The sequence below is a fragment of the Hylobates moloch genome, unplaced genomic scaffold (genome assembly GCF_009828535.3).
Source record: "Hylobates moloch isolate HMO894 unplaced genomic scaffold, HMol_V3 SCAFFOLD_8, whole genome shotgun sequence".
Lineage (NCBI taxonomy): Eukaryota > Metazoa > Chordata > Mammalia > Primates > Hylobatidae > Hylobates > Hylobates moloch.
In genome coordinates, this window is record NW_026652283.1 from 81,524,806 (window position 1) to 81,546,450 (window position 21,645).

General features: G+C 43.2%; 1 protein-coding gene across 25 annotated transcripts in view; it reads left to right on the top strand.

Moving 5' to 3' along the window:
- Positions 1-21,645, top strand: part of MAP4 (microtubule associated protein 4) — a 258,274-nt gene that overhangs the window by 166,185 nt on the left and 70,444 nt on the right. For all 25 annotated transcript variants that reach the window (XM_058443148.1, XM_032161716.2, XM_058443152.1 and 22 more), the window contains exons 4-8: positions 7,676-7,798; positions 13,137-13,250; positions 15,953-16,075; positions 18,896-20,041; positions 20,969-21,091. In XM_058443148.1, the coding sequence (XP_058299131.1) occupies positions 7,676-7,798; positions 13,137-13,250; positions 15,953-16,075; positions 18,896-20,041; positions 20,969-21,091 (1,629 nt within the window). The remainder of the gene's footprint in view (positions 1-7,675; positions 7,799-13,136; positions 13,251-15,952; positions 16,076-18,895; positions 20,042-20,968; positions 21,092-21,645) is intronic.

The window sequence follows — 21,645 nt, forward strand, 5'->3', positions numbered from 1 at the left end:
TGCCCACTTTTTGATGGGGTTGTTTGTTTTTTTCTTGTAAATTTGTTTGAGTTCATTGTAGATTCTGGATATTAGCCCTTTGTCAGATGAGTAGGTTGCAAAAATTTTCTCCCATTCTGTAGGTTGCCTGTTCACTCTGATGATAGTTTCTTTTGCTGTGCAGAAGCTCTTTAGTTTAATGAGATCCCATTTGTCGATTTTGGCTTTTGTTGCCATTGCTTTTGGTGTTTTAGACATGAAGTCCTTGCCCACGCCTATGTCCTGAATGGTATTGCCTAGGTTTTCTTGTAGGATTTTAATGGTTTTAGGTCTAACATATAAGTCTTTAATCCATCTTGAATTAATTTTTGTATAAGGTGTAAGGAAGGGATCCAGTTGCAGCTTTCTACATATGGCTAGCCAGTTTTCCCAGCACCATTTATTAAATAGGGAATCCTTTCCCCATTTCTTGTTTTTGTCAGGTTTGTCAAAGATCAGATAGTTGTAGCTATGCGGCATCATTTCTGAGGGCTCTGTTCTGTTCCATTGATCTATGTCTCTGTTGTGGTACCAGTACCATGCTGTTTTGGTTACTGTAGCCTTGTAGTATAGTTTGAAGTCAGGTAGCGTGATGCCTCCAGCTTTGTTCTTTTGGCTTAGGATTGACTTGGCGATGTGGGCTCTTTTTTGGTTCCATATGAACTTTAAAGTAGTTTTTTCCAATTCTGTGAAGAAAGTCATTGGTAGCTTGATGGGGATGGCATTGAATCTATAAATTACCTTGGGCAGTATGGCCATTTTCACGATATTGATTCTTCCAACCCATGAGCATGGAATGTTTTTCCATTTGTTTGTATCCTCTTTTATTTCATTGAGCAGTGGTTTGTAGTTCTCCTTGAAGAGGTCCTTCACATCCCTTGTAAGTTGGATTCCTAGGTATTTTATTCTCTTTGAAGCAATTGTGAATGGGAGTTCACTCATGATTTGGCTTTCTGTTTGTCTGTGATTGGTGTACAAGAATGCTTGTGATTTTTGTACATTGATTTTGTATCCTGAGACTTTGCTGAAGTTGCTAATCAGCTTAAGGAGATTTTGGGCTGAGACAATGGGATTTTCTAGATATACAATCATGTCATCTGCAAACAAGGACAGTTTGACTTCCTCTTTTCCTAATTGAATACCCTTTATTTCCTTCTCCTGCCTGATTGCTCTGGCCAGAACTTCCAGCACTATGTTGAATAGGAGTGGTGAGAGAGGGCATCCCTGTCTTGTGCCAGTTTTCAGAGGGAATGCTTCCAGTTTTTGCCCATTCAGTATGATATTGGCTGTGGGTTTGTCATATATAGCTCTTATTATTTTGAGATACGTCCCATCAATACCTAATTTATTGAGAGTTTTTAGCATGAAGGGTTGTTGAATTTTGTCAAAAGCCTTTTCTGCATCCATTGAGATCATCATGTGGTTTTTGTCTTTGGTTCTGTTTATATGCTGGATTACATTTATTGATTTGCGTATGTTGAACCAGCCTTGCATCCCAGGGATGAAGCCCACTTGATCATGGTGTATAAGCTTTTTGATGTGCTGCTGGATTCGGTTTGCCAGTATTTTATTGAGGATTTTTGCATCAATGTTCATCAAGGATATTGGTCTAAAATTCTCTTTTTTGGTTGTGTCTCTGCCTGGCTTTGGTATCAGGATGATGCTGGCTTCATAAAATGTGTTAGGGAGGATTCCCTCTTTTTCTGTCGATTGGAATAGTTTCAGAAGGAATGGTACCAGTTCCTCCTTGTACCTCTGGTAGAATTCAGCTGTGAATCCATCAGGTCCTGGACTCTTTTTGGTTGGTAAGCTATTGATTATTGCCACAATTTCAGAACCTGTTATTGGTCTATTCAGAGATTCGACTTCTTCCTGATTTAGTCTTGGGAGGGTGTATTTGTCGAGGAATTTATCCATTTCTTCTAGATTTTCTAGTTTATTTGCATAGAGGTGTTTGTAGTATTCTCTGATGGTAGATTGTATTTCTGTGGGATCAGTGGTGATATCCCCTTTTTCATTTTTTATTGCATCTATTTGATTCTTCTCTCTTTTCTTCTTTATTAGTCTTGCTAGCGGTCTATCAATTTTGTTGATCTTCTCAAAAAACCAGCTCCTGGATTCATTAATTTTTTGAAGGGTTTTTTGTGTCTCTATTTCCTTCAGTTCTGCTCTGATTTTAGTTATTTCTAGCCTTCTGCTAGCTTTTGAATGTGTTTGCTCTTGCTTTTCTAGTTCTTTTAATTGTGATGTTAGGGTGTCAATTTTGGATCTTTCCTGTTTTCTCTTGTGGGCATTTAGTGCTATAAATTTCCCTCTACACACTGCTTTGAATGTGTCCCAGAGATTCTGGAGGTAGAAGACATTTATGCAGCCAGAAAACACATGAAGAAATGCTCATCATCACTGGCCATCAGAGAAATGCAAATCAAAACCACAGTGAGATACCATCTCACACCAGTTAGAATGGCCATCATTAAAAAATCAGGAAACAACAGGTGCTGGAGAGGATGTGGAGAAATAGGAACACTTTTACACTGTTGGTGGGACTGTAAACTAGTTCAACCATTGTGGAAGTCAGTGTGGCGATTCCTCAGGGATCTAGAACTAGAAATACCATTTGACCCAGCCATCCCATTACTGGGTATATACCCAAAGGAGTATAAATCATGCTGCTATAAAGACACATGCACACGTATGTTTATTGCAGCACTATTCACAATAGCAAAGACTTGGAACCAACCCAAATGTCCAACAACAATAGACTGGATTAAGAAAATGTGGCACATATACACCATGGAATACTATGCAGCCATAAAAAATGATGAGTTCGTGTCCTTTGTAGGGACATGGATGAAACTGGAAAACATCATTCTCAGTAAACTATCACAAGGACAAAAAACCAAACACCGCATGTTCTCACTCATAGGTGGGAATTGAACAATGAGAACTCATGGACACAGGAAGGGGAACATCACATTCCGGGTACTGTTGTGGGGCGGGGGGTGGGGGGGGCGGGGACAGCATTAGGAGATATACCTAATGCTAAATGACGAGCTAATGGGTGCAGGAAATCAACATGGCACATGGATACATATGTAACAAACCTGCACATTGTGCACATGTACCCTAAAACCTAAAGTATAATAAAAAAAAAAAAAAAGAAATTTCATATAAATGGAATCATACAATATATATTCTTTGGTGTCTTGCTTTCCTCACTTAGCATAATGCTTTTGAGATTTTTCTCTACAAAAATTAAAAAAAAACTAGCCAGGTGTGGTGGCGTGCACCTGTAGTCCCAGCTACTCTTGAGGCTGAGGCAGGAAGATTTCTTGAGCCCAGGAGTTTAAGATTGCAGTGAGCTGTGATTGTGCCACTGCACTCCAGCAGAGCAACAGAGCAGGACTGTCTCAAAAATAAAAGCAAAAAAAGATAGCCAAGCATGGTGGTGTACACCTGTGGTCTCAGCTATAGGTGTCCCTTGCAGAGGAAAAAGGATTACTTGAGCCCAGGAGTTTGAGGCTGCAAGGCAGTGTGATTGCACCTTTGAATAGCCACTGCACTCTAATAGTCTGGGCAACATAATGAGACCCCACCTCTAAAAATAAAGTAGAAATTAAAAATGGACTTAGGCAGACATGTCTTCAAAGAAAACATACAAATGCCAGATGAACACATGAAAAGATACTCAACATCATTAGTCATTAGAGCAGTCCAAATCAAAACCACAATAAGATGCCACTTCTTACCACATCTAGGGTGACTACAATAAAAAAAGATAACAACATGTTGGTGAAGATGTGAAGAAATTGGAGTCCTCATGTATTGTTGTTGGGATTGTAAAATGATGCAGCCATTTGGAAAACAATTTGGCAGTGTCTCAAAATATTAAACATAAAGTTACTTTATGACCCAGCAATTCTACTCCTAGGGATATATCCAAGAGAATTGAAACATGTTCCCACAAAAACCTGTACATGAATGTTCATAGCAGCGTTATTCACAATATCCAAAAAGTAGAAACAACCAAATGTCAACTGATGAATGGATAAACAAAGTGTGGTGGATCTACACAGTGGAATGTTATTTGGCTATAAAAAGGAATAAAGTTCAGTTACCATACTGCAGCATGGATGAACCTTGAAAACATTGTGCTAAATGAAAGAGGTCAGTCACAAAAGATGACCTATTGTGTGACTTCATTTATATGAAATATCTAGATTAGGCAAATCCTTAGGAACAAAAAGTAGACGAGTGGTTACCAAGGGGTTGGGGAAAGTGAGAAAGGAGAAGAGATACGGGATTTCTTTTTTGGAGTGAAGAAAATGTTTTGAAGTTAGATAGTGGTGATGGTTGTATAACTGTGAATATGCTAAAAAACCTTTGAACTCTACTTTAAAAGGGTGAATTTTGTGAATTATACTCAATAAAGCTGTTATTTAAAAAATAAAAAGAGGCTGGTCCAAAGGTAGTGAGTTATCTCAATTGTTCACAGTCAGTTACAGATTGAACTCCATGTTCTACTCTTTCCCTGCTTCTCACTGTTGTACTTGACTAATCTTTAAAAATACAGATAGAGCCAGGCACAGTGGCTCAAGCCTGTAATCCTAGGACTTGAGGAGGTTGAGATCAGAGAACTGCTTGAGCCCAGAAGTTGGAGACCAGCCTGGGCAACATAATGAGACTCTGTCTCTACAAAAAAAAAAAAAAAAAAAAATTTGTTTAAATTAGGCAGGTGTGGTGGCAAGCGCCTATATTTGTAGCTACTTGGGAGGCTGAGGTGAGAGGATTGCTTGAGCTTGGGAAGTTGAGGCTGCAGTCAGTCATGATCCACACCGCTGCATTCCAGCCTGGATGACAGAGCAAGACCCTGTCTCAACAACAAAAAAAGAGCACCTTTAAGAAAAACAAAAATAAATAAATAAAAGGAAACCACCAAACTATCATTTTACACATTCTCAAAATTGCTCCTGTCAGTCTTTTTGTACAGCCTTTTTTAAAAAATAGGGCCTTTTTCTGTCACCAAGGCAGTAGTGTGATCACAGGTGACTGTAGCCTCTACTTCCCAGGCTCAAGCAATCTTCCTGCTTTAGCATCCTGAGTAGCTGAAACCACAGGCACTCGTCACCATGCTTGGCTAATTTTTTTTGTATGTTTTTGTAGAGGCAGGGTCTCACTACATTGCCCAGGCTGGTCTCAAACTCCTGGACTCAGGTGATCTTCTTGCCTCAGCCTCCCAAAGTACTGGGATTACAGGCATGATCCATTGTGCCTGGCCTGATAACAGCTATTTTAGTGGTTTTGTAGTAGGATCTCATTGTAGTTTTAATTTGCATTTCCCTAAGGACTGATGAGCTTTATTCATGTGCATATTACGCATTATATATTTTCTTTGGTAAAATGTCTATTGAAATATTTAGCCAAATTTTTTTTTTTTTTTTTTTTTGAGACAGAGTCTTGCTCTGTCGCCCAGGCCAGAGTGCAGTGGTGTGATCTCTGCTCACTGCAAGTTCTGCTTACCGGGTTCACGCCATTCTTCTGCCTCAGCCTCCTGAGTAGCTGGGACTATAGGCATCCCCCACCATGCCCAGCTAATTTTTTTTTGTATTTTTAGTAGACAGGGTTTCACTGTGTTAGCCAGGATGGTCTCGATTTCCTGACCTCATGATCCGCCCACCTTGGCCTCCCAAAGTGCTGGGATTACAGGTGTGAGCCACTGTGCCCGGCCATCAAGTTTTAAATTAAGTTGTTTATCTTATAATTGTATTGTAAGACATTATAATCTCTTCTACATACAAATCTTTTGTCAGATTTATGATTTGCAAATATTTCTCGAAGTCTATGACTTCTCTTTTCATTTTCTTTAATAGTATCTTTGTTGTTGTCTTTTGTTTTTTTGTTTAGTTTTGTTTTTTGAGACGCAGTCTCACTCTGTTGCCCCAGGCTGCAGTACGGTGGCACAATGTCAGCTCACTGCAACCTTTGCCTCCCAGGCTCAGGCGATTCTCCTGCCTCAGCCTCCCGAGTAGCTAGGACTGCAGGCGCACGCCACCAGGCCCAGCTAATTTTTGTATTTTTTAGTAGAGATGGGGTCTTGCCATGTTGGCCAGGCTGGTCTTGATTTCCTGACTTCAGGTGATATGCCCGCCTAGGCCTCCCAAAGTGCTGGGATTACAGGCGTGAGCCACTGTGCCTGGCCATTTAATAGTATCTTTGAAAAGCAAAAGTTTAAAATTTTCATGATGTCCCATTTATATATTTTGTCTCTTACAGATAGTGCTTTTGGTGACGTGTCTAAGAAATCTTTGCCTAATCCAAAGTCACAAAGATTTTCTCCTGTTTATAAGTTTTTTTAGTTTTAACTCTTACATTAGGTCTTTGTCTTGTCTTTTTTTTTTTTTTTTTTTGCATAATAAGTTAGCAAGTGATCTACGTTAGGTCTTTGATCTGTTTGGAGTTAACTGTTGCATATGGTATGTGGTAAGTGTCCAATTGTTTCTGTATCATTTGTTGAAAAAAAATTTGTTTCTGGGTTGAATATAATTATGTTGAATTATATTATATTTGTAGATAGCCAGTTGACCCTAACTTTGTGACTTTGTGTGTTTCTTTCTGTTCCATTTATCTAAGTGTGTTGTCAATACCACGCTGAGTTGGTACAGTCTTGCTCTGTCACCCAGGCTGCAGTGCAGTGGCGCAATCTTGGCTCACTGCAACCTTCCCACTCCCAGGTTCAAGTGATCCTCGTGCCTCAGCCTCCTGAGTAGCCAGAATTACAGGCATGCACCACCATGCCCAGCTAATTTTTGTATTTTCGCTAGAGACAGGGTTTCACCATGTTGGTCAGGCTGGTCTCGAACTCCTGACCTCAAAGTGATCCGCCTGCCTCAGCCTCCCAAAGTGTTGGGATTACAGGTGGTGAGCCACTTCTCCCGGCCTGAGTTGGTACGTTTATAATAACTTTTGAAATCAGGTTATGTAAGCCCTTCAACTGTTTCTCTTCAAAATTGTTTTGGCTTTTCTAGGTTTTTTGCATTTTGATATAAATTATGGAATGAGCTTATTTTGTAATTTCCTCAACATATTGGTCATTTTCAGGATTGCCATCTTAATAGTATTGAATCTTTCATTCCTGAACATGTTATACCTTGCCACTTATTTAGGCTGGTTTTTTTTTTTTTTTTAATTCCAGCTCCCTGAAATTGTTGCTTTTGACAGTTTTATCCTTGTTCTTTCATGTGGAGAAATCACTACCCTCTTTGTGCCTACATAACCTAGAAGTCACTCTGTAGTGTTTTTTTAACCTTAATGACCTACTTTAGTTCATTCTATCTTAAAATTTTTTTTTAGTGACAGAGTCTTGCTATGTTGCCCAGGTTAGAGTGCAGTAGCTATTCACAGGTGCAATCATAGTGCACTACAGCCTCAAACTCCTGGGTTCAGGCAATCCTGTCTCAGTCTCCCAAGTAAATGGGGCTACAGATGCACCATTGCACCCAGCTCCTTTTATCTTTCAATTAAAAAAGTTTTCTTGTAAGACACTAGCTAGATAGGATTTTTTATATTGTACTAGCTGTAATACTTTGTAGAAATTCCACTGTAGTGGAGGAGAAAACTGTAATATCTTGTAACTTTTGTTTTGTGTCCCTATTTTAAGGGTCTCCAACTGAATTCCTTGAAGAGAAAATGGCCTACCAGGAATACCCAAATAGCCAGAACTGGCCAGAAGATACCAACTTTTGTTTCCAACCTGAGCAAGTGGTCAATCCTATCCAGACTGGTAAGTGCTGGCTTGCTCGTGACTACTAAATGTGTGCTATGACATAAATGTGAAAAAGCTACAACCACCATTCAGATGATCTGTAGTAGCCCAGAACTAGAGTTGGTAGGAAGAATGAGTTCCAAAAGAGCCTCAGAGGAATAGCTTTGGTACTTCCCTGTTAGCCAGGTTGAGAGCTCGTTATGTTTCGACTTAAATATGGCTTCTTTTTTTGACATCTAACTTTTAAGATGCTCATCGTTTGTTTCAAATAACCTAGTATGTGATGTTCTGTACCATTTGTCAGTTATTGGCTTTCCTAGATACAAAGTAATTTTGGGGGGAGGGTGAAGAAAAAGCTATATTGAGATATAATTCTTTTTTCTTTTTTTGAGACAGAGTCTCGCTCTGTCACCCAGGCTGGAGTGCAGTGGCGCGATCTCAGTCACTGCAACCTCTGCCTCTTGAGTTCAAGCGATTCTCCTGCCTCAGCCTCCCATATAGCTGGAATTACAGGTGCCCACCACACCCAACCAATTGTTTGTATTTTTAGTAGAGACAAGGTTTCACCATGTTGGCCAGGCTGATCTCAAACTCCTGACCTCAGATGATCTGCCCACCTCAGCCTCCCAGAGTGCTGGGATTACAGGTGTGAGCCACTGTGCCTGGCCAATAATTCATGGTGCCATACAGTTTACCCATTTAAAGTATATACTTCGGCCAGATTCAGTGACTTGTGCCTGTAATTCCAGCACTTTTTGAGGCATAGGTGGGATGATCACTTGAGGCCAAGAGTTTGAGACCAGCCTGAACAACATAATGAGATTCTGTCTCTACAAAAAATTTTAAAAGTTAGCTGGGTGTGGCAGCACATGCCTGTAGTCCTAGCTACTCGGGAGGCTGGGGTGGGGGAATCACTTGAGTCTGCCACTTCAAAGCTGCAGTTACCTAGGATCGTGCTGCTGTACTCTAGCATGGGCAACACAGCAAGACCCTGTCCCTGATAGACATGTAGACAGACAGACAGATAGGTATAGTAGATAGAGTAGATAAATAGAGTAACTTAGGCCGGGCGTGGTGGCTCACACCTGTAATCCCAGCACTTTGGAAGGCCGAGGCGGGCAGATCACCTGAGGTCAGGAGTTCGAGACCAGCCTGGCCAACATGATGAAACCCCATCTCTACTAAAAATACAAAAAAATAGCCAGGCATGGTGGTGCGCACCTGTAATCCCAGCTACTTGGGAGGCTGAGGCAGGAGAATCACTTGGGCCCTGGAGGCAGAGGTTGCAGTGAGCCAAGATCCTGCCATTGTACTCCAGCTTGGGCAACAAGAGCGAAACTCCGTCTCCAAAAAAATTCCGCTGAATTGTACTCTATCTACTTATCTATCTATTTATCTATTTATGGTTATGACCATAACCAGATTCAATTTTAGAACACTTTTATTACCACAAAAGGAAACTCTGTACCTTTTAAATATCACCCCCATCTCCCTATCCACTGCAACCCTAAGCTACTACCAATTTGCTTTTTGTCTATAAATTTGCTTAGATTAGACATTTTATATAAAGGGAATCATATAAAGTGGTTTCTTTGTGACTGCTTTTTTTCACTTAGCATAATGTTTTGAGGAGTCCTGCATTTTGTGGCATGTATCAGTACTTTCTTTATGGACACGTAATATTCCATTGTATGGCTACAGCATATTTTGCTCATTATTTTATTTTTTTGAGACAGAATCTCCCTTTGTCGCCCAGGCTGGAGTGCAGTGGCACAATCCGGGCTCACTGCAGCCTTGACCACCCGAGCTCAAATGATAAATATATAAATAATTTAAATCAGGAAGAAGAGGAGCCAGCAAGGGTAACAAAGGAATTACCAATTTTGAGTAGGAAAAAAAATTCAGCGGAGTTTAATTTCCTGAAAGTTGAGTGTGGTAGTCAACTGCCAAGATGGCTCCCAATGATCCCTGCCTCCTGGTATTGATACCCTTGTGTAGTCACCTCCCATGTGGTACTAGGTTTGGTCTGTGTGATCGTAGAATAGATGGCCGAAATAATAGTGTGTCATTTCTAAGATTAAATTACAGAAAATATCGTAGCTTTGGCCAGGCGCGGTGGCTCACGCCTGTAATCCCAGCACTTTGGGAGGCTGAGGCAGGTGGATCACCAGGTCAAGAGATGGAGACCATCCTGGCCAACATGGTGAAACGCCATCTCTACTAAAAATACAAAAAATTAACCAGGTGTGGTGGCGGGTGCCTGTAGTCCCAGCTACTCGGGAGGCTGAGGCAGGAGAATTGCTTGAACCTGGGAGGCGGAGGTTGCAGTGAGCTGAGATCACGCCACTGCACTCCAGCCTGGGCTACAGAGCGAGACTCCGTCTCAAAAAAAATATATCGTAGCTTCCATCTTGATCACTCTGGGTTTACTCATCATGAGGAAAGCCAGCTGATACAGAGAGGCACACATGGGAGAGGAGCAGAGGCCTCCATTCAACAGCCATGTAAGCCATCTTAACAGGCAGGTTCTGCAGCCCCAGTCAAGTCTTCAGATCACCACAGCCCCTGGCCAACCGCTGGACTGCAACCTTTTGAGAAACCCTAGTCATGGAGCTGGGGAAGAAATAGTCAGGTTCTGGGGCACATTTTGAAGGTCAAGGGCAATGGATTTTCTGATGGGTTGGCTGTGGTGTGTGAAAAAGAGGAGGTCCAGGATGACTCCAAGGTTTCTTGCAAAAAACATAGAAGGATAGAATGCCATTAGAGATGGAAAGACTATATAATGAGTAGATTTGGAAACATGCTACATAAAAGTATGAAAATAAGGGGAGAGGTCTAGAGGTCTTGAGATATAAATTCAGGTGTCATCAACCTATAGATGGAATTTTAAACTGTGGGATTAGAGGAGAGGGAATGTAGAGAGAAAAGGTTTGTCCTCCTCCTCATAACCACTCAGTTCTTTAGTTTTCAGCTTAAATACTTATCAAGCAAAGATCTCCCTTGACTTGAACCAAAATATATCCTGTGGCTAAATGTTCCCATCCCTGACCTTGTACATCTTTGGGTTTTTTAGAGCATACTGGGTCTGCCATGTGGTAGGCACCCAGTAAAAAATTAATGACTAAATGACAGAACTCTGTAAGAATCATCTATTTTTACATGTAATTTAGCAAGCTCCCATCTTAAGGTGCGAACCATCCAGAATTTACTCTGTTTGATGCTTTAAGAATCCTATTTTCCCTCAACGGAACTGTGAGAGGCAGAGCAAGCAGCAAGCTACCCCAAACCATACAGAACTGGGAAGAATGAATGTTTATCATCTCTCTCATATTCTGTCTCCCTTACTTTTCTCTTTTTAAATTTTGTTCTGTTTTTATTATTTATTTTGGGATGGGGTTTCACTCTGTCACCCAGGCTGTAGCTCAGTGGTATAACCACAGCTCACCACAGACTCAACCTCCCCAGGCTCAAGTGATCCTCCCACCTCAGCCTTCCGCGTAGCTGGGACTACAGGCATGAGCCACCATGCCTGGCTAATTTTTCCATTTTTTGAAAATAAGGGTTTTGTTTTGTTTTTTTAAACAAAAAACAGGCTGTGTTTTTTGTTTTTAAGGATGGAGTTCTCGCTGTGTTGCCCAGACAGGAGTGCAGTGACTATTCACAGTCACCATATCATAGTGCACTGCAGCCTTGAACCCCTGGGCTCAAGAAGATCCTCCCACCTCAGCCTCTCAGGTAGCTGGGGTGTGTGCCACTTTTCCAGGCTCCCGTGGTTTTCTGAAGAAGAAGCCTCAACAAGTTTCCCAATATTGCCTTCTGCTTGTTCACACTTCCCGATGCAGTGGTCTCCCCTAATCCTGAAATTTCTTACAAAAAGAGTGTGGTATAGCTGCCTCAGAGCCAAGAAAATGAACATTCTCTCAAGGCCTGGGCTTTTATGCAGCTGTCTCTGACAGTTGAAGTGTCTTAAGGGAGTAATGTGTTAGTGTCACTCAGGAACTAGTTGGAAATGCAGATTCTCAGGAACCAGCAATCTTTATTTTAACAAGCCTTCAGGATGATTAAGATAATAAAATAAATTCCGAGAAGGCCTCTTCAGAAAGTGGAACTCTTGTTTAGCCTGAACAGCTTTGCTTTTTTTTCTTTTATCTTTTTTTTTTTTTTTTTTTTTGAGACAGAGTCTCGCTCTGTCACCCAGGCTGGAGTGCAGTGGCGCCATCTTGGCTCACTGCAACCTCCGCCTCCTGGGTTCAAGCGATTTTCCTGCATCATCCTCCCGGGTAGCTGGGACTACAGGCACGTGCCACCACACCTGACTAATTTTTTTGTATTTTTAGTTGAGACGGGGTTTCACTCTATTAGCCAGGATGGTCTCAATCTCCTGACCTCGTGATCCTCCCGCCTCGGCCTCCCAAAGTGCTGGGATTACAGGCATGAGCCACCATGCCCGGCCCTGCTTTTTTTTCATGTACAAAAGCACAAAGAATTTACCTGATGTTTTGAGTGCTTTTATTCATGCCAGCTCCTGAGTCAAGAGTTTATTTCTTCTGTTAGGATAACAATTGTTTATCTTGTCCCATTCAGACAGTTTTGAAATGCAGTTTTCTTCATCATGTCCATATGAGGTGAAAAATTCCTTGTTGGTTTTTTTTTTTAGGCTTCTTAATGGCTCTGTCTTTTTAAAAAGCAACTTAAAATGAATGTTATATAAATATATATTGAAAATTTAGTTTTCTCTATACTTTCACCTCTTAGAGTGTTTGTTATACAGTTGAGCATTAGTTGCCCTTTTTGTTTTATACATTTGTTGGCTATCTGATGTACAAAACCAAATCTTAGAGAAGGGATTATTTATTATTAACTCATAACAAATGAATTAGTGAATATTGATTCTCAACCATGTGCAGTCACATATGATTTCGGTTTACTTACTATTGACAGCTCATCTATATTCATCATAGGATAATAAGAAATATTGGCCGGGCACAGTGGCTCACGCCTGTAATCCCAACACTTTGGGAAGCTGAGGTAGGCAGATCACTTGAGATCAGGAGTTTGAGACCAGCCTGGCCAACATGGAGAAACCCTGTTCCTACAAAAAAAATACAAAAATTAGCCAGGCATAGTGGCGGGCACCTGTAATCCCAGCTACTTAAGAGGCTGAGGCAGGAGAATCACTTGAACCTGGGAGGTGGAGGTTGCAGTGAACCAAGATGGCACCACTGCACTCCAGCCTTGGCATCAGAGCAAGACTCCACCTCAAAAAAAAAAAGAAAAAGAAAAAAAGAAAAAAGAAATATTAATCTTTCTAGTTGCATTCACCAGGAATGAGTTTTGGATTTCTTCTATATTCCAGATCCCTTTAAGATGTACCATGATGATGACCTGGCAGATTTGGTCTTTCCGTCCAGTGCAACAGCTGATACTTCAATATTTGCAGGACAAAATGATCCCTTGAAAGACAGTTACGGTATGGCTTCTCCAAATGGATTTATTCTATAGGGAAGGAAAAAAAATTTTTCTTTACTCATCTTCGGTTCACTGACTAGGGCTCTGTGACAAAAGACTGATTAACGAGAAAAAAGAGACCAAAGTTTAAAATGTGAATTTCATATGTACATGAGAGGTACCTAGAGAATGAGTAACTCTGCAAGAGGTGGCTTTAGAATTCCACCTTATATAGCTTCTTCAATAAAAAATGATAAATTTTTTTTTGAGAAGTGAGAAGATGAAGGAAAAGACTTTTGAGTCTCTAGGGGCCGCAAATTGTGGGAGACAAGTAAATGGAAGGTAAAAGCTAGTTAGTAAAGGTTGCTATGTAGATTCCTATGGTGCCATCTCCAGGCTAATAATAGCTTTCAGCTTAAAAAAGTCCTTATGCCAAAGTAGCATATTTTGGGGTGGCATATTCTGGTGTCCTTTGTTTAATGCCACACAATCAACATGGCCTTTCACACATCACCTTTGAAGTTAACCACTAAGAAAAGTCAGATTTAGGGGCTGTGGGTGTGACAAGGCTCTCTTTGGATTAATCAAAGGAGACAATTCACAGATTCACAGTTAGGCTGTGATCTCCCCTTTTTTTTGAGACAGGGTCTCACTCTGTCACCCAGGTTGGAATGCAGTGATGTGATCACGGCCCACTGCAGCCTTGGCCTCCTGGTCAGGTGATCCTCCCACCTCAATCTCCTGAGTAGCTGGGATTACAGGTGTGTACCACTATGCCTGGCTAATTTTTTGTAGAGATGGGGTTTTGCCACGTTGCCCAGGCTGGTCTTGAACTCCTGGGCTCAAGTGATCCACCCGCTTCAGCCTCCCAAATTGCTGGGATTACAGGCATGAGCCTTTGCACCCAGCCACGTTTGTCTACTTCTTCATTTACAGCTGGACACAGTGGCTCATGCCTGTAACCCTAGCACTTTGGGAAGCTGAGGCGACAGAATTGCTTGAGCCCAGGAATTTGAAACCAATCTGGGCAACATAGGGAGATCCTGTCCTACAAAAAATTTTAAAATTCAGCCAGGCATAGTGGCACGTACCTGTAGTCTCAGCTACTCAGGAGGTTGAGGTGGAAGGATTGCTTGAGCCCAGAAGGTCAAGGCTGCATTGAGCCATGATCATGCCACTGTACCCCAGCCTGGACAACAGAGTTGAGAACCTAAGAAAAAAAAAAAAAAAAAATCTGGGTGCAGTGGCACACGCCTGTAATCCCAGCACTTTGGGAGGCCAAGGCGGATGGATCACTTGAGGCCAGGAGTTCAAGACCAGCCTGGCCAAAATGGTGAAATCCCATCTCTACTAAAAATACAAAAATTAGGCTGGGTGTAATGGCTCATGCCTGTAATCCCAGCACTTTGGGAGGCAGAGGCGGGCAGATCACCTGAGGTCAGGAGTTTGAGACCAGCCTGGCCAACATGGTGAAACCCCGTCTCTACTAAAAATAGAAAAATTAGGCCGGGTGTGGTGGCTCATGCCTGTAATCCCAGCACTTTGGGAGACGGAGGTGGGCAGATCACCTGAGGTCAGGAGTTTGAGACCAGCCTGGCCAACATGGTGATACACTGTCTCTACTAAAAATACAAAAATTAACTGGGCATGGTGGCAGACACCTATAATCCAGCTACTCGGGAGGCTGAGTCAGAAGAATCACTTGAACTCGCGAGGCGGAGGTTGCAGTGAGCTGAGATCGTGCCATTGCACTCCAGCCTGGGCAACGAGCGAGACTCCATCTCAAAAATTAATAAATAAATATAATAAAAATAAGAAAATTAGCTAGGCATGGTGGCACATGCCTGTACTCCCAGCTACTTGGGAGGCTGAGGCAGGAGAATCACTTGAACCTGGGAGGTGGAGGTTGTAGTGAGCTGAGATCACGCCACTGCACTCCAGCCTGGGCAACAGAGTGAGACTCCATCTCAAAAACAATAACAACAACAACAAAAAAAACCTGTTACAAAGTATTCTAATAAAATTGTCTTCTAATGTTGGAAAGGGAGATGTTAATCTCATTTTGCAGATGAAGAAATTAAGACTCGCAATTTTTTACTATAGTGTATTATGTTGGTTGTGGTGTTGGAACTAGAGTTCAATCATTATTATTTTGAATCTTTATATTACCCTGTAGAAGGTAGCCAATGAATGTTGATTAATGGCACTAATGGGATATACTATACCACCTACTAACAACTAGCTAAAACCTGAAGAATGTCAGCAGTGTTTCCTTTAAAACTTGTTTACATTGTCGGCCGGGCATGGTGGCTCACACCTGTAATCCCAGCACTTTGGGAGGCCAAGGTGGGTGGATCACGAGGTCGGGAGTTTGAGACCAATCTGGTCAACATAGTGACACCCCGTCTCTATTAAAAATACAAAAAAATTAGCCAGGTGTGGTGGTGTGTGCTTGTAGTCCCAGCTACTTGAAAGGCTGAGGCAGAAGAATGGCGTGAACCCGGGAAGCGGAGGTTGCAGTGAGCCGAGATCGTGCCATTGCACTCCAGCCCAGGTGACAGTGCGAGACTCCGTCTCAAAAAAAGAAAAAAAACTTTTTTTGCATAGTTTTTTATTAGTCTGTGTCTTCCTGGCAATATATGCAGCTGATTTTAAATATCAAATACCTTTTGTTTCCAATGTTTACTAAGTTTCAAAATGTATTTGTTTGTGTTTCAATATTAGGTATGTCTCCCTGCAACACAGCTGTTGTACCTCAGGGGTGGTCTGTGGAAGCCTTAAACTCTCCACACTCAGAGTCCTTTGTTTCCCCAGAGGCTGTTGCAGAACCTCCTCAGCCAACGGCAGGTAAACTATTAGAGACTCCCTTTATCAGTTAATGGTTGCAGTATTGGTAATCAATATAAATCATCAGGTGTATTTTTTAGCAGCTTACAGCAGGTATAAAAATTTCAGAACTATCACAAATGTTTTGCTTATATTAGTGATATCACCACTGGAGGAATTAAATTGTTGAACTATAACACTTAGGGTTAATGGGCAAATAAATACTTTTTTTATTTTTTAACATATATATATTTTTGTCATCACATTTTTCATTGTATTAGGTATCAGAATTTTTTTAAAATTCAGTACAGATTTACGGCCTGGTGTGGTGGCTCACACTTACAATCCCAGCACTTTGGGAAACTGAGGCAGGCAGATCACTTGAGGTCAGGAGTTCCAGACCAGCCTGGCCAACATGGTGAAACCCCATTTCTACAAAAAATACAAAAATTGGTCTGGGCACGGTGGCTCACACCTGTAATCCCAACACTTTGGGAGGCCAAGGCGGGCAGATCACCTGAGGTCAGGAGTTCGAGACCAGGGTGGCCAACATGGTGAAACCCTGTCTCTACTAAAAATACAAAAAATTAGCCAGGCGTGGTGGCAGGTGCCTGTAATCCCAGCTACTAGGGAGGCTGAGGCAGGAGAATCACTTGAAACCAGAAGGTGGAGGTTGCAGTCAGCCGAGATTGCGCCACTGCACTCCAGCCTGGGTGAAAGAGCTAAATAAATAAATAAATAAGCTCAGCATGGTGGCGTGTACCTATAATCTCAGCTACTAGGGAGGCTGAGACAGGAGAATCACTTGAACCCGGGAGCCAAGATCATGCTACTGCACTCCAGCTTGGGCAACAGAGTGAGACCCTGTCTCAAAAAAAACAAAAAAAAAATTCAGTACAGATTTAGAACTCTGGGGTTTTTCTTGATAGGAAGCATGACTGACCTGCTGTCCCACAGATTATCTTTCTAATACTAATTCTGTGCCCGTGTTATTTTTTGAAGCCTGTGTTTTCTCTCTTCTTTGCCTTTTCTCCTCCACTACTTGTCCTCCCAGTATTTTACATCTTATTCTTCCAAGTGTTGAGACTGTCAAAGAGTAGGCAGAATATGTTACTTGACATTAGCTTCTTTTTTTTTTTTTTTTTGAGACGGACTCTTGCTGTGTCCCGCAGGCTGGAGTGCAATGCCGCGATCTCGGCTCATTGCAAACTCCGCCTCCTGAGGTCTAGCAATTCTCCTGCCTCAGCCTCCCAAGTAGTTGGGATTACAGGTGCCTGCCACCATGTGGCTAATTTCTGTATTTTTTGTAGAGACAGGGTTTCTTTCTTTTTTTTTTTAATTAATTTTTTTTGCACACAAAACAATAAACATTTTCTAAAAATACATACAAACAAAAAGATGCATATCAAACACATTAGGAAGGTTGCACATGGGAAGACGGGGAATAGAAATGGGGGGTGGGAATTAAAGAAAATAAATGAGAGAGGGACTTTGTAGGGATCAATGATAATAACTCAATCCTCTATTTGACAAAGAAGAAGGAGAAGGAAGAGGAAGAAAAAGAAAGTGGGATAAAGGATCAGAAAGGGAGGAAAATAGAAAAAATTAGAGTATGACTCCAGGGTAGACCTGTTTTGTTGTCGCTGGGTTGGTTTGTCTGTTGTATTTTTCATATGTTTCGCCATGTTGGCCAGGCTGGTCTCGAACTCCTAGCCTCAAGTGATCAACCTGCTTCAGCCTCCTAGAGTGCTGGGACTACAGGCGTGAGCCACCACGTCCAGCCCCCACATTGCGTCTGGCCTCCGTGGTAGACCTCCCAGACGGGGCGGCCGGGCAGAGACGCTCCCCACATCCCAGATGGGGCGGCCGGGCAGAGGCGCTCCTCACTTCCCGGACGGGGCGGCCGGGCAGAGGCGCTCCTCACATCCCAGACGATGGGCCGCCGGGCAGAGGCGCTCCTCACTTCCCAGACGATGGGCGGCCGGGCAGAGGCGCTCCTCACTTCTTCCCAGACGGGGCGGCCGGGCAGAGGCGCTCCTCACTTCTTCCCAGACGGGGTGGCCGGGCAGAGGCGCTCTTCACTTCTTCCCAGACGGGGTGGCTGGGCAGAGGCGCTCCTCACATCCCAGAGGATGGGCGGCCAGGCAGAGATGCTCCCCACCTCCCTGATGGGGCGGTGGCCGGGCAGAGGCTGCAATCCCAGCATCCTGGGAGGCCAAGGCAGGCGGCTGGGAGGCGGAGGCTGCAGCGAGCCAGCCCGGGCAACACCGAGCACCGAGTGAGCGAGACTCTGTCTGCAGTCCCAGTACCTCGGGAGGCCGAGAGCCTGGCCAACATGGCGAAACCGCGCCTCCAGCCAAAGGAGAAAAACCAGGGAGGGGTGGTGGCGCGCGTCCGCAATCCCAGGCAGCCCGCAGGCCGGGGCAGGAGAATCACGGGAGCCGGAGGCAGGGAGTCTGCAGCGAGCCGACTATACTCCAGCCTGGGCTACAGAGGGAAGAAAAGAAAGAAAAGGGAAGGAAGGGAGGGAGAAGGAAGGAAGGAAGGAGGGAGGGAGGGAGGGAGGAAGGAAGGAAGGGAGGAAGGGAAGGAGTAGAGACAGGGTTTCACCATGTTTGTGACTGGTCTCGAACTCCTGAGCTCAGATGATCCATCCACCTCGGCCTCCCAAAGTTCTGGGATTACAGGCGTGAGCCACTGTGCCCGGCCTAACATTAACTTCTTAGTTATGTGTACAGTCTTATGGTCACAAAAGCCAAATACTCTTATGCCTGAAGAAAGTAAGCATTTTTAATGCAAAGGTATTAGTAGACAATGATGTGTCCTAAATTTCCAATTTAGTTCCCTTAGAGCTAGCCAAGGAGACAGAAACGGCATCAGAAGAGAGGCCACCAGCACAAGCATTGGAAATAATGATGGGACTGAAGACTACTGACATGGCACCATCTAAAGAAACAGAGGTGGCCCTCACCAAGGACATGGCACTAGCTACAAAAACAGAGGTGGCAATGGCTAAAGATACGGAATCACCCACCAAATTAGATGTGACACTGGCCAAGGACATGCAGCCATCCATGGAATCAGATATGGCCCTAGTCAAGGACATGGAACTACCCATAGAAAAAGAAGTGGCCCTGGTTAAGGATGTCAGATGGCCTACAGGAACAGATGTGTCTTCAGCCAAGAATGTGCTACTGCCCACAGAAACAGAGGTAGCGCCTGCCAAGGATGTGACACTGTTTAAAGAAACAGAGAAGGCTTCTCCTATAAAAATGGACTTGGCCCCTTCCAAGGACATGGGACCACCCAAAGAAAACGAGATAGTCCCAGCCAAGGATTTGGTATTACTCTCAGAAATAGAGGTGGCACAGGCTAACGACATTATATCATCCACAGAAATATCCTCTGCTGAGAAGGTGGCTTTGTCCTCAGAAACAGAGGTAGCCCTGGCCAGGGACATGACACTGCCCCCAGAAACCAACGTGATCTTGACCAAGGATAAAGCATTGCCTTTAGAAGCAGAGGTGGCCCCAGTCAAGGATATGGCTCAACTCCCAGAAACAGAAATGGCCCTGGGCAAGGATGTGGCTCTGTCCACAGTAAAAGAAGTGGGCTCGTTGAAAGACATGTCTCCACCACCAGAAACAGAAATGGCTCTGGGCAAGGATGTGACTCCACCTCCAGAAACAGAAGTAGTTCTCATCAAGAACGTATGTCTGCCTCCAGAAATGGAGGTGGCCCTGACTGAGGATCAGGTCCCAGCCCTCAAAACAGAAGCACCCCTGGCTAAGGATGGGGTTCTGACCCCTGCCAACAATGTGACTCCAGCCAAAGATGTTCCACCACTCTCAGAAACAGAGACAACACCAGTTCCAATTAAAGACATGGAAATTGCACAAACACAAAAAGGAATAAGTGAGGATTCCCATTTAGAATCTCTGCAGGATGTGGGGCAGTCAGCTGCACCTACTTTCATGATTTCACCAGGTACGTGCTTATGCTTATTCTCAGTATTTCTCTCTACCAGGGTGTAGTCTCGAGAAGACTAAGGACAAACATCATGCCAGGTAAAGTACAGACAGTCACGCTGTACTTTGCAAGTTTATTCATACTCCTGCTCTCCTAGACAACTCTTTCCCACCTTTACCCTCCTCCCAACTCCAACACCTTTTCTATGTTCATTCTCTGCTGATTGTCATGTTTTTCTTCCAGATAAGTCAAGCAATAAAATAGAACATCCACCAACTTCTGTTGCATTATCTACCCAACTACTTGTGTCTGTATCCATGGACTCTGCTTATGAAAACTCCCCTGTTTTTATAAGTAAACTATTCCTGCTCCTAATTAAGACCAACCTCTCCTCATTTTGCCTTAAATTCCATCTCCTCTTTGCTACTCGATATATTGCCCCACGTATTCTTCCCTTTTTTTGCCCCTCACACCAATTTAAATCCTTTTCCATTGGATCATTCCCACCAATTTAACAACAGTTTGTTATTTTTCCCATCTTAAAAAATGAAACATCGGCTGGGCATGGTGGCTCACACCTGTAATCCCAGCACTTTGGGCGGCCGAGGTGGGCGGATCACCTGAGGTCAAGAGTTCAAGACCAGCCTAACCAACATGGAGAAACCCCGTCTCCAAGGCATGGTGGCATGCCTGTAATCCACTGCCGGAGGTGAGGCAGAAGATCACTGAACCTGGAGGTGAAGGTTGTGGTGGCGGTGTCCTAAAAAAAAAAAGTAACTTAACTAGACATACACTCCCAACTTCAGCTTCCAACTACCACTTCACTCCTTTGCTGCCCTTTGTAGAACTCCTCAGAAACTAATCCCATATCCAATTTCTGGCAGGTGGAAAATGGCTGAAATCATGCTTCTCTGAAACGTGTGTGGCTTTTGTTATTACCTTTAGAAACCATCACAGGAATGGGGGAAAAGTGCAGCTTGCCGGCCAATGAGGATTCTGTTTTAGAAAAACTAGAGGAAAAGAAACCATGCAACAGTCAACCTTCTGAGCTTTCTTCAGAGACCTCAGGTAAGTTAGGAAAACAAAATGAACTCTTTGAAACAAATTAGGGGCGATGGAGTAGTGATGGTAGACATTGTCTCTAGTTCCCTGTTGTATGGTGGTAATCAGCAGTATAGTTTGTGAAGTCAATTCTCTTAGACAGATTTTATCTGGTTTAGACAGAATGTCAGCTTGTTGTATCTTTAAAAATTACTACTACAGCAAATCAGGATACCTAAATTTTTTTTTTCTCCACTGTTTTTTTTTTTGTTGTTGTTGTTGTTGTTGTTGTTGTTTTTGAGATGGAGTCTCACTCTGCGCCCAGGCTGGCGTGCAATGGTGTGATCTTGGGTCACTGCATCCTCCACCTACTGGGTTCAAGCGATTCTCCTGCCTCAGCCTCCTGAGTAGCTGGGATTACAGGCGCCTGCCACCATGCCCGGCTAATTTTTAATAGAGACGGGGTTTCACCATGTTGGCCAGGCTGGTCTCGAACTCCTGACCTCTGGTGATCCGCCCACTCAGCCTCCCAAAGTGTTGAGATTACAGGCGTGAGCAACCGTGCCTGGCCTTCTCCACTG